Source organism: Ctenocephalides felis, unplaced genomic scaffold (assembly GCF_003426905.1).
Source record: "Ctenocephalides felis isolate EL2017-DRISC unplaced genomic scaffold, ASM342690v1 CF-g0.4_SCAFFOLD_03572, whole genome shotgun sequence".
Taxonomy (NCBI): Eukaryota; Metazoa; Arthropoda; class Insecta; order Siphonaptera; family Pulicidae; genus Ctenocephalides; species Ctenocephalides felis.
The window spans coordinates 22,144,150-22,157,067 of NW_020539726.1; the positions used below are offsets into that span (position 1 = coordinate 22,144,150).

General features: G+C 27.5%; 3 protein-coding genes across 3 annotated transcripts; 1 reads left to right on the plus strand and 2 right to left on the minus strand.

The window, feature by feature from the left end:
• Positions 1-445: 445 nt before the first annotated feature.
• LOC113388212 lies at positions 446-2,428 on the minus strand. The gene is made up of 5 exons (XM_026625613.1): positions 2,324-2,428; positions 1,646-1,945; positions 1,098-1,325; positions 784-934; positions 446-696 (listed from the first exon to the last, which is right to left on the minus strand). Exons 2-5 carry the CDS (start codon positions 1,883-1,885, stop codon positions 446-448), a joined length of 870 nt encoding a protein of 289 aa, XP_026481398.1. The 5' UTR covers positions 1,886-1,945; positions 2,324-2,428.
• A 2,910-nt stretch (positions 2,429-5,338) lies between these two features.
• Positions 5,339-8,893, plus strand: LOC113387728 (transcription initiation factor TFIID subunit 5). The gene is made up of 11 exons (XM_026625097.1): positions 5,339-5,398; positions 5,644-5,820; positions 5,887-6,089; positions 6,246-6,442; positions 6,522-6,726; positions 6,840-7,105; positions 7,177-7,314; positions 7,385-7,578; positions 7,816-7,929; positions 8,176-8,353; positions 8,599-8,893. The coding sequence occupies exons 1-11, from the start codon at positions 5,339-5,341 to the stop codon at positions 8,808-8,810; spliced, it is 1,944 nt and encodes a 647-aa protein (XP_026480882.1). The 3' UTR covers positions 8,811-8,893.
• Positions 8,894-9,012: 119 nt separating this feature from the next.
• On the minus strand, positions 9,013-11,863 carry LOC113387827 (mitochondrial uncoupling protein Bmcp). The gene is made up of 8 exons (XM_026625202.1): positions 11,637-11,863; positions 11,400-11,547; positions 11,121-11,319; positions 9,964-10,047; positions 9,770-9,888; positions 9,548-9,608; positions 9,393-9,479; positions 9,013-9,288 (listed from the first exon to the last, which is right to left on the minus strand). The coding sequence occupies exons 1-8, from the start codon at positions 11,704-11,706 to the stop codon at positions 9,169-9,171; spliced, it is 888 nt and encodes a 295-aa protein (XP_026480987.1). The 5' UTR covers positions 11,707-11,863; the 3' UTR covers positions 9,013-9,168.
• Positions 11,864-12,918: the final 1,055 nt, after the last annotated feature.

Below are 12,918 nucleotides of genomic sequence, written 5' to 3' on the forward strand. Positions count from 1 at the left end.
TCTTTTCCTCAATATTATGAATTTAGTATTAAAATAATTTAACACATACAGTATTAGAACGAATTAATAGCCTTTCAATGTATCTATATGTGAAAAACTGCTTTGAGATTCAAAATGCATGTGTGATTATGAACCGAATTAAACTGGTTTGTCGAGATACCACAGTAGTTTAAAACTGAAATTGGTTTTCAATATTCATAGATAATTTAATCAAGAATATCTAACTAAAATAAATATGCATTCAGTACATGTAGAACAATATAAAATATCGTCATACTTTCAGTATAAGTTATTTCTACCTGATTTTAACTTTTCTTATATTTAATTAACTATTTCAATGTAAGGAATCAAAGCAATGAATTAACTTAAGAAAAAATTGCACATAAATATAAATACACTGTGATAGTGTATTTATATTTATATTAGTTTGTTTAGTTTATCATTTCTAGTGTTGCCTATTATTTATCTGAGCTAATTCTAATTTTATTTTCGCTAATGCAAATTCTAACCTTAATTTCTCATTTGTATGTGCTAATTGCTGGGCCTGAGCTAATGCAAGCAAAGCTTCACCAACTTTATTAACTGAGGCTGCTACCGCTTCCAACGCACTACTCGTAGCCATGTGCACTTCCTTGATAATCTTTGTATTTGTGTTGGTTGCATTTACCAATATTGCAGTCATATTATTAATGTCCTCTGAAAGAAAGATTTGAGATGAACAATAAAAAATAAATAACAAATATAAATAGACTTCTAAAATTATATTGCTTAATGAATGAATACCATTTTCAAATTCTATATTGTTGTATTTTTCCTCTTGTAATACACCTGGCTGTTCATAGTCCATTGGCATTGAAACAAAGACTTCAGGTTCCTGAATACTATTCCGAGGAGGAGGAACAAATTCATCACTAGATTCATTATCATCATTCTGCTGAAACATTTAATCATATTCAAATTTTAGAGATATTCTATCATGTTATACATATGTGAATATAGATTATAGATAATACATAAATCAAATCAAATATTTGGAAGAGCAATAAGAAAAAGTAGCTTAAATAATAAAATTATTTTTTTCTTTATGCAAAACTAACCGGTGAATTATGGCAGGAACTTAAATCTCGTTTAATTGTTATTCCAATAGGAACATTGGGCAAAGCTTGATAATCTGAATATTCTTCAACGCCATTCCAAGCATTCAAAGCTCTTTTTTCTACCGCTGTTAAAACTAAGCTTCCATTTCCTGTTTGATGATTTAACAGATTATTTGCTTGCACCTTTCTTGCTTTTGATCTAGTTTGATTTTTCCATCCACATAGCAGCTATTGAAATAAAATATAAAGAACATTAATCACGATATTTTATTGAACACTTTTATTAAATTATATATAAAATTTAGGCTGGGCTTTCTTAATTGCTCGATATGGTAACTAAATCAGAACGCTATTGTATTTAAAATTTATTTTGCTAAACATTAATAATGAATATGGTTTAGAAAATTCAAAATAGCAAGTAAATTAAAATGTAAAAAAGTAATATTATATCAAAATTATATTAACATTTTGCTATTTGTTTCACCATTTATAGAAAGATTTACTATAATTATTATTATTATAACAAAGTAATTTATAATTTTTATTACCGTTTTCCAAGATTGTTGTGTTCGAGTGGGACCAGCGCCTGAGGTATTCAATAGTGCAGTTAATTCATTCCATTTCTCAGCAAAATAGTTTTCGTTAGCAATTAAATCAGTTTTGCCAAGAGCGAATGGTTTATTTTCTTCTAAGAATTTTACATATATTTCATATTGTATTCTTGTTGTTTTTATAACACGTTTCCTTTCCATAAGATTATTAGAAAAATTATTTATTGTAACAGACATAGTTTCAGTGGCAGTAATTTTATAAACAAAAGTTCTTGCTAGTTTTGTTATTATTCATTTCTGCAAAAAATGTACACATAAATCTATATAATTCAAGAAACAATTGTATGATTGTCATTTAAAAATTTTCATTACTATAATAAAGTTAAAATTATATAAGAAGTAAAAATTTTAAAATCATACATTTTAATGTTATCTCAGTAAAAGTAATCTCTGTTGTAAAGATAAGGAACATGTGTATAAATAACTTTGTTAATATAAATATAACATCTTTTTCAACTTAAACAAACGAAAACTGTTATAATGTATTGTTGTATATATAAATCAAATGCAAGAGTTTCATATATAATATTCATTAATAAATAAATAATAAAATTATCAACAATCAGAATGATATCAGTATGAACCATATATTATAATTTGATAATTAAAACGTACATGGAAAAGGGCATGCATATCTTTTTTGGCTATAGAGCATTCATATTGAAATATTTTGTAAAATCACTTGTTTTAAACTTGCGTTTAAACAAAATTAATCCTAAAATGACAAAATTAACAGTAACATAACATTAAGATTTTGATAACATCTTATTGATCTTTAATTTTGACACAAAGACAATGGTGCCAACACTACAAGAGTTACATCTGACATTTGAAATAAGATCTGTTAAGATTTGACCTAATCTTAACTGACAGTTTTTAGACCAATTATGTCTTTAACAAATAAATATTGTAGAAGGTCGTTTTATTACTTATTATTATAGTCTAGAGATATTGTTGAAATCGAGTATTTGCTCGACTGCTGATTAATAATTTGCTTCCTACATGGATTTTATTGTGCAACAATTCGTTGACGGGGTAAGTTCTAGCCTAACCTATAAAATATCTAATTTGTTTATTTTATTCTACTTGAATGCGATGCTAGAAGTTGATAAATTAGTCATTTTTTATATTTAACAATTAATAACTACTAATTTAATGTTCAAATTCAGTGTGTGGTCTAATTGTGCATAGTGGATTTTGATCTTCAATTTGCTTGACATTTTGATCTGCAACTCTTGATCTTGAGTTGTCATAATCAACAATAAAATTTGATGAAATTATTAACTTCCCGTAGGGTAAGGTATAGTAATCGCAAAAAAATCGAAAATGAAAATTTTTATATATATATTTACGTTTCAGAGGTTTCTGAACATTTTGGCATACCTTAGAAAAAATGGATGTATGTTGTGTGTATGCGGATACAAATTTTCGTCGACGATTTCGGGAACACCGATCAACCGATTTGAATAATTCAAAAAACATTCGATTCGTATTGATAAGGAGACGTGCTGATTAGTTTTTGGCGAAGGCAGGCCTAGCCGTTCCGAAGATACAGGGCAAAAAGTGCCTAAGTTAAAAGTATCTCAGTTTTTAAGAGAACGGAGCTTTCATTTTGAATAATTCAGAAAAGATTTTACTTTTATTGAAAAGATGAACTGATTAAATTTTTGGGAAGGCAGGTCCAGCGGTTATGGACTTTCAATAAAAATAAGTTAAAAAAATGTCCTTTTGCGGTCAAAAATGTTTTTTGGACATGTACATCAAATTATCAGATATTTTATAGAGTTTTTAAATAATGTGTACACATATTGTGTAATTTTTTTTAGTTCCGTACCAAGATTTTTGATTACGGTAAGGGAAGTTCCAGCAATTTGCCTTAAGGCACTGTGCCATGCACCCAACTAGTTAAATTTCACTTTACATAGGAGTGCTATTAGAATTTCATGAATTGTTGATTCCTTAATAATCACTGCAGTGTTTTTTTTTTCACAATTAAATTATATATGTCACATTCTCTTTTTTTGGATTTGTCATTCATTTTCAGCATTTCATAATTTTTAAAAATCTAAAAATAATTCAAAATTGTATATAACAAATTTTAATTTCGAGTAGGAGAATAACATATTAAAATGTGTTTTGTGTGTTTATTTATTAATTATGTATGACAATTATTATTATAATTTACCTACAGTATCTAATACCATTTATGATTGATTCACATTAATTCTTCACAGGTTGCAAGTACTAAAAAAGAGGTTGATACTGTTTATAATTGCTACAATCAATATGAAGATTTTGTAAGTACCGTAGATACCCAGAAACCATCAACATTATTAGAATTATTTACTAAGCAAAATGAAGAGGTGGCCGAGATGGAAAAAGAGTGTGCTAGACAAGAGATGATAATCAATGAATTATGGACTAATTTAGAAAGCGAAATGTACAACGTGATAAAGAAATGATGAGAATATAATTATAAAATTCTAAATATTGGTAAATATGACTGAAAATTTCTGTGTGCAAGACATGATTTGGTAATCAATAAAATATGGACTAATTTAGAATGCAAAATGTATAAAGTAATAAGGAAATGATGAAAATATAATTATAAAATTCTAATTTTTGTTTTAACAAAATAGGACTCAAGTTTTCTGTGAGCTAGATATTGATTTGGTAATCAATAAATTATGGACTAATTTAGAATGCAAAATGTACAAAGTAATAAAGAAATGATGAAAATATAATTCTAGAATTCAAATATTAGTTTAACAAAATGACTCGAGTTTTCTGATTGCCTTTATTGTAATAGTTGTAACATTACAATTTATTTAGAATTAGAATTTAGAATTTGAATTTTTAGTTCATTAAATTTGTTATTGACGAGCTATAAGAACAGAGGTTTTAAAATTGAAGTGGAAATCAATGAATTGTAGATTAATTTAGAACTGAAAATGTACAAAACAATAAAATAATCATGAAAATGTAACTTTATAATTGTAAGTATTGGATAAACAATAAATGGTTGGATTGTTCTGTTTTGTTTCACTGTTAGGAATTAAATATATTTTTTATAGGTAATTATATTTGTTCTTGTTTAGTTGTACAAAGTGTGTACTAAAAATGATATGATAAGTATTGAATAGTAGATTACTTCAGTAGATAAAATGTATAAAATAATAAAAGTCTAGCTTGAAATATAATTACAAAGTTTTAAATGTAGGTGTCATAATAAATGCCTGAAAATTTCTGTTTCGTTGTAATATTACAATTTATTTTATGAGTTAAATATAATTTTTAGTGTTAGGTATATTCATTGTTCCTATTTTATCAATTTATATACGTGATGCATACATACTTAAGTATGTATTGTTTATCTATGCAAGCATGTATTACAAAACAAACGATGTTTTTAAATTCGGCGCGCTTTTTGATTTCTACGTTACAATTTGCTCAATTCATTGCCAACTTCAATGGTATTTATTAAGATACGTCATTTTGTAAATGAGATCAAAATTAGGTTATAAACACAATTATTATTATTAAATATTTATTATTTAAATAAATAATCAAAAAATAAGAATTGTCTGTAAGGTGCTAAGTGTTCAAGTTATGTGTAAATGAAATATAAAAATGAGTGACCGAACTACATTAGTAGCAGTTCTGCAATTACTAAAAAAATATAACCTAAAAGTAAGTGTAAAATATAAATGTTTATGATATAAATATTTAATATTTGTGATTTTATTAAAATATGAATAATCTTAACATTAGGTGTACTAATTTTTTTCTGTTAATGTTTTTCAATTTTGTTTCCGATCTTCAAATTCGCTAATATTTTTTTATGAAAAATAGTAAACAAATAATAAATATTGATTAGAGCTTCTGTACTTAGTATATTTTTAGCATCTAATAGATTATTACTTAATTATTAACAGGGAACAGAAGAATTATTAAGGAAAGAAGCAAACTTAACAGATTTAGACGATTCAATACCAATCGATGATGTTAATGGCGTACTTGCAGCTTACAAAAGTGATGGAGATCCAGATTTATATGAAAGTTCTTACCTTGATTTGAGAAAATTTGTTGAAAACTCTTTAGATATATATAGGGTAATATATAGTAGTGATATAATGTATTATATTATTATCCAATAACCTATTTATTTAATATTTTAGTATGAGTTGGCCATGATACTATATCCCGTACTAGTGCATATGTATCTACGATTAATCTACAATGGTCATGAAGAAAAAGCAATATCATTATTGCAAAGGTTTTCTCCTGAACAAGAAGATTATTATCAAGATGATCTTAAAAAGCTGTCCATGATCATTAAGAAAGAACACATGGAAAGCAATGAATTGTCACAAAATTTTAAGTACGATATAAAAAATAATTTAATTATTATTCCCATTATTTTAATTGAAGTTTGTCTTTGGAATACTACAACAAAAATCAAACTATGTTACATATATTACATCTATTCAATTTTGTAATAAATAGCACTACTAGTAATATTATATTGTAATTACAGTACTAATGAATTTACAATCAGAATATCACGCGATACTTTGTCATTACTTAAACGTTATCTGCAAGAGCGAAGGCAGTCGGTTGTTCAAAATATAATAGATGAACGATTATATTTTGATATCTATGAAGGAGTTGCAAGGACAAAACAGCAAATTGAAGCGACTGGTGGAGCTATGCTAGGAGAAGCAAAACGACAAGGTAAATGGATTGGAATTCTTATATGATGCTTTATGTTCATAGTTTTGCAATTTTTTTTATATTTTCATTATCAATATAGAAAACCGTGCAAAAGTATATTACGGTTTGCTAAAGGAGCCTGATATACAGAGTATGGCAGCACCTGCAGAAGAAGAAGAGGAAGCAGAAGGTGAAGGTGGTGATAAACCAAAAAAGAAAAAGGCTAAACGTGACCCATTATTTTCAAAAAAGACCAAATCTGATCCAAATGCGCCTTCTTTAGATAGGATGCCCTTGCCAGATCTGTAGGTTTTATTTATAAAATAGTTTGAATAATTTTTGTGATTTATTTCTAGGATATAAAATTTTTTATATTATTCGTTATACAAATTGCTAATTATTTAATATATACTTTCAGAAAAGATGCAGATAAACTGGAAAAGATTAAGGCTCTTCGAGAAGCATCAAAAAGAGCAAATTTAGGACCAGAGTCCTTGCCATCAATATGTTTCTACACACTGTTAAACAGCCTAAATCAAATAACTGCGGCTGAAATTTGTGAAGATTCAAGTATACTTGGTATAGGTTTTGCAGATTCTGTTATTAAAATTTGGTCATTAACACCATCCAAATTAAGAGGAATGAAAAATGCTGATTTATTGAGTGACATTGACAGAGAAGCTGGTATTTATTTGAAAATAGTACTTGATAATAGTAAAAAAGAAATTACAAAATATATATTATCTACATTATAGATGATGTATTGGTTCGTATGATGGATGATCGAACTTCTGAAGTGAGTCGTTCACTTTTTGGCCATTCAGGGCCTATTTATAAATTAAGCTTTAGTCCTGATAGGTCTTTGTTATTATCAGCATCTGAAGATACAACAGGTATTCTATTCTAAGACAAAAATAAGTATAAGTATACATAAGGAAATTCATATAAAACATTATTTTACAGTACGTTTATGGTCTCTTCAAACATGGACATGTGTAGTAATTTATAGAGGCCATTGCTTTCCTGTATGGGATGTTCGATTTTCTCCTCATGGGTATTATTTTGTAACAGCATCACATGATAAAACTGCAAGACTTTGGGCAACAGACCAGCACACACCATTAAGAATATTTGCAGGACATTTGGCAGATGTTGATGTAATTAGATATCCTATTAGAAATGCTCATTTGCATTCAAGTTTATTTTCAGAACTTGTGATAGTTTAAAATACCATTGATCTGATAATTTTAATTATTATTTAATAAATAATGATTAATTAACTATTTACATATCTTTTTAATATAGATTCCAGAACACATTATATGTAATTCATTTGCATGCATACATAATGTTTTATAATAATTCAAGAATTTGAAGACATACTTTTGTTTTAGTGTGTTCAATTTCATCCAAATTCAAATTATGTAGCAACTGGATCAAGTGATCGAACAGTACGATTATGGGATTGTACAACTGGTAACAAAGTAAGACTGATGACTGGACATAAGGTAAGCTTTCTCCCAAGTATTCAAATAAACTGTTGTTTTTATTCATTGAATATTTAATTAAAATAAAATAATAATCTTATATTATCAATCAATGAGATTAATTTTAAGTTCTTTTTTGTATTGTATTTTACTTGAATAATATTTATATTTTTATATTAGTGGAAATTTCAGTTCTGAAAAGTTTATATTTTTAACAGTTATTTTTTTTTTTTGGTCATTATTAAATTTAAAGTAAATTCCTTTCAGTGTGCTATTTATACATTATGCTTCTCAACTTGCGGGAGATATCTTGCTTCGGGCAGTGCTGATAATAGAGTTTTGGTTTGGGATCTTTCACATGGCTATTTAGTAGCATCTTTGATTAGTCATAAAGGACCCATACATTCATTGGTATTTAGCAGAGACGGCACTATCTTAGCATCAGGTAATTTTTAATATTAGTAATTTCCTTAAAAAAGCTTCTTAAGTAGTTTAGTTTACTTCCAAATTAAACTAATTGAAATAATTAATGAACTATTAGTATATAATTAGCATGTATCTGTGTTGATTAGTCAATTAATTTTATTCACTTTTTGTAATTCTCTATATGGTTGATCCAAATATTACTTAAGCAATAAGTACACAAATAAGTTGAATATGAATCATGTTTCATCATTTAATCATTTACAGGCAGCTTAGATTGTACTTTAAAAATTTGGGATTTCTCCAAGTTATGTGAAGAGGCTGCCCATGAAGATATGAATGTATCACATAACCCCGATGTTAAAACAGGAGATCAATTTTTATTAAGAACATATTCAACAAAGAATTCACCAATTCTATGTTTACATTTTTCACGTCGTAACTTGCTTATGTCTGTTGGAATGTATGAAGCTTCTTAACATAAAAATGCTCCGAAAAATAACAAAATTTTATTTAAGATTAATTTTATTTAAATTATTTACATAATGAAAGATTCATTCTATCACAACAAACAATATTCATAAATTACTATATATGCTAACATCTATATGTCTTGTCTAAAATTTCAAATCTGCACACAAGGCTTAATTTCAAAAATATTTTTATACTAAGCAGATTTTTTGAAATAAAATGCAGATTTTAATAACATTTGGTGCAAAACCTAAGTACACTTTTATTCTAATTGCAGATATTTGTGTCCTTCATGTTACATATAGATAACTCATTTGTGCATAAATATTTATCTGCAATGACCCTGATAGATTAAAAATTTGTACTTCAGTAGAATTGTTTTAATTGTTCATAAGTTATGAAAAATATTATATTCCATGGACCCATTCGAACCCAAGTTGGTACAAAACCTTTGTAAAGGGCTCGAAATCCTTCATTTCTCACAGTCTGAAAAAATAACTTATTATATCTATTCATAGATACATAAAAAATTTAAAAGTAAATTTTTCAATTTAAATTTAAAACAATATTTAGCAAAAAAAATATAGTACCTGTAATGCACAGTCAAAACTTCCATTATATACAACTGCTGTCGTCATACTGCCACTAGTGACTCTTTTCTGATTCATTAATCTTGTCTGAAAGAAAAACTTTTAATAATATCTAAATAATTTATATTTTGCTGTGTTTTAATGTAAGAATTTACCCTAATGACATCGATGGGTGTTGAAGCTATTGCACTGCCAAGACTAGCAATGAAACTTGATCTAAAATGGGAAATGGTAAATTTTAGTAATTATTTAAATATTTTCATTAATATATAAGCTTATTTGATATAAAGTACACATATAATGCATTATTTTGTACATATACATTAAACTTTTAAACAATTTCAAAAAGAAATTTATTCTATGTACACAAAACTTACACAAAATGGTTTGAGACTTGATCTCCAAAAACATTCATCAAATTTTGTTTGCAAAAATCATATACAGGCAATTCTACTGCTGCAATTACCGCTGCTCTCTGAGCAGTTGGTCCAACTCCCTACAAATTCTAGTGACATGTTATAAATTTTAAAAGAAAGCTTTGTTAATTCTGTGATAAATGTATTCAATTTACCCTCCATAATCCAGCTACGCCTTCTTCCTTGTAAATGTCATAAAAACATTTTAGTAATCCTTTTTTCAATCCTTGGCCGTGCACCTAAAGAATAAAACAATTTTATAAAGAAGAACTACAACTTTAATAATCATTCTAATTTTTTAACGATTTATATCATTCTACAATATTTTGAAGTAAAATTTCTTTAGGCGCGACTAGGGTGTAAATCTGTGAGAATGCAACGGAAATAGCGTTACGCCCGAACTGTACGTCATTCGCTTCGATGAAATCATTTCTTTACTGGTCGATTATGATTAGTCGTCGTGTCGCGTGAATTGAGATCTGTCGTTGTATGCGTACAGACATCGACAAGGAAATCAGCATGGATAAATGAACATTTTAAAGTTACATCATAGTACAAATCTTGATTTAATAAAAAATAATGAAAATAATAAAACAAATGAAACATTTGTGCTGTGTACTAAACGTAAGTATATTGAAATAATCTCTATATTATTCGTAGTTTCTATAAATTTTTGAAGTTATTAAAATGGAAAATATTTTTTAGGCAAGACAGATATTACAGCTGCTTAAAGAATACGATTATATCTCCAGCAAAAAAGTAAAAAAAAACACAAACAGTCAATGAATGTATGATAATTTTAATTACATGAAGTTCTTCAAACACAATTAATACATGATGAGTGAAATTGTGAAAACAATATTTCTTTAGGCGTTGTTTAACATAATCCACTGTGTGAACGAATATTATAGAATTTATTAATCAGCAATTATTTCATTTCTCTAATGAATATTCAAGTCGTAAATGCTAATTACAATGACAAACCAATCATGCCGTATTTGAAGTATGACTTTAATTACATCATTGTTTTTAAATATTATACATATTTTTAATGCTATTATAAATATATAATTTATTATTATATAAATGTGTATTATGGTCGACACTAATAAATGTGTGCATCACGAGTGTTACCATATTACTAATAATCAAAATTGTTATATAATGTATTTATTTTGAACTTAAAGCCATCCCGAACAATAGCAAAAAAGTTTTACTTCAATCGCATGTGCACCTTACTCTTAATTAAGTAACATAATAACCGAAAAGTAGTTTTATGTTTCAATTCCTACAATATATTAAAAATATTCACCTGCATCCTAACTTTAAGTACATCGGTTGGATTTGCAATTGCACTAGATATGGAACCTGCTAAGACGGCACAACAAATGTTTATACCAACATTTTGTGATCCCCCTGGATCATTAGGAAGAAGTAGTTGTTTTAGCGTGTAGTATGTGCCAAATTTTATTGTTCCATAAGTAGCTTGTCTTAAAACAGCTGGCCATATTCTAATGGAAATAATTGTAATAGGATGAATATATTAGTACCAGAACTTTGATATGTCAACAAATAATATTGAATTATTTACCCAGAATAAAGTGCTCTCACTCCTTCTTGTTGAGAAATTTTTATAAATGCATCTGTCATACCTTTATATTTAAGTTCTGCATGTCTATGATCAATTTTTTGGCCTTGTATTTGTAATCTAGTTTTTGTTGTATCAATAGGAAATGTGCCTTAAAATACATGTTATTTTCAAAATTATTTCAAATACTTCTGTTATAATTTTGAGGTTATATATAGGTTATGTCAAATTCCAACCAACCAAATTCAGCAGTTATTGAAGCTAATCCACCATAAACAAATGGTCGCCAGTCTTTGTCAATAACTTTCATTTTTGTGTAATTTTTGATAAGACAGTTATCCTTAAATAGTTCTTCTTGTTGTGAATCAGAAACATTACGAAATAATCGCCCAACATAGAAGCAGAACGAATTCTGTCAGCGTGCTATTGAAAAGATTTTTCTATGATTCAATCGCCGGTCATGTGCACTGAGGTTAGTTTTACATGCTTAATTTTTTTTTAATATTTTAATAATTTTAACATATTGTGGTTAATATGTATTCATAATTGCACGTTGATTAGATTTTATTATTTACATCTCTTATTATCTAAATACTTTTGTGATTACATCAGCAAATAAGAAAATTCTTTGAATCTTATCGGATTGTGCGGGTCAAATGCGCATTAACGTTGAGTAATAGTTTATTGACAATTGTAACTAGTGGGATGCATGGCATAGTGCCTTAAGGCAAATTGCTGGAACTTCCCGTACCGTAACGAAATGTTCGAGGAATATTAAATGTTTTTAAATAGATTATCATAAATAAATATTGTAGCATTGTCTAATATTTATAAGAATTATATAAACTGAATTGCAAAGTTGAAAAGATTTGTTTAAAGTATATTTAGAACTTAAGTCAAAATTACAATTAAGATCATAATTATTTTATATATACAAAAAAAATATTTTTTTTAAAAAAAACAATGAAACAAAATTTTTTTCCCAAAAACAATTATTTTGTTAAAACAAGCAGAAAGTTCTTTGAATCATTCAAATCAGACGCTTAGTTCTCTCAAAAACTGCCATTTTTGCACCTTTATCTCTGTATCTCCGAAACCGCTGGACCTGTCTTTGCCAAAAGCTAATCACCACTTCTTCCAATCATTGCAAATTGAATGTTTTTTTGATCATTCAAATGGGTACTCTGTTTTTTCGAAAACTAGATTTCTATTTTCTCCACTCTTTGCTTCGTATCTCCGTAACTGCATCACCTGCCTTTGCCAAAAAGTAATCAGCACATCTCCCTATCAATAGGAATCGAATGTTTTTTGAACCATCCAAATCGGTATATCCGAGCGCCCGAAAACGTGGACGAAAAAATGCGGACATACAAAACACACACACACACATCCATTTTTTCTGAGGTATGTCAAAATGTTCAGAAACCTTCAAAACGTCGAGAAATACAAAAATTTGTATTTTCGATTACTACTTATTCTCATTATTATAACTACCCTACTTTGGCAAAACTTTGAAAAAAAA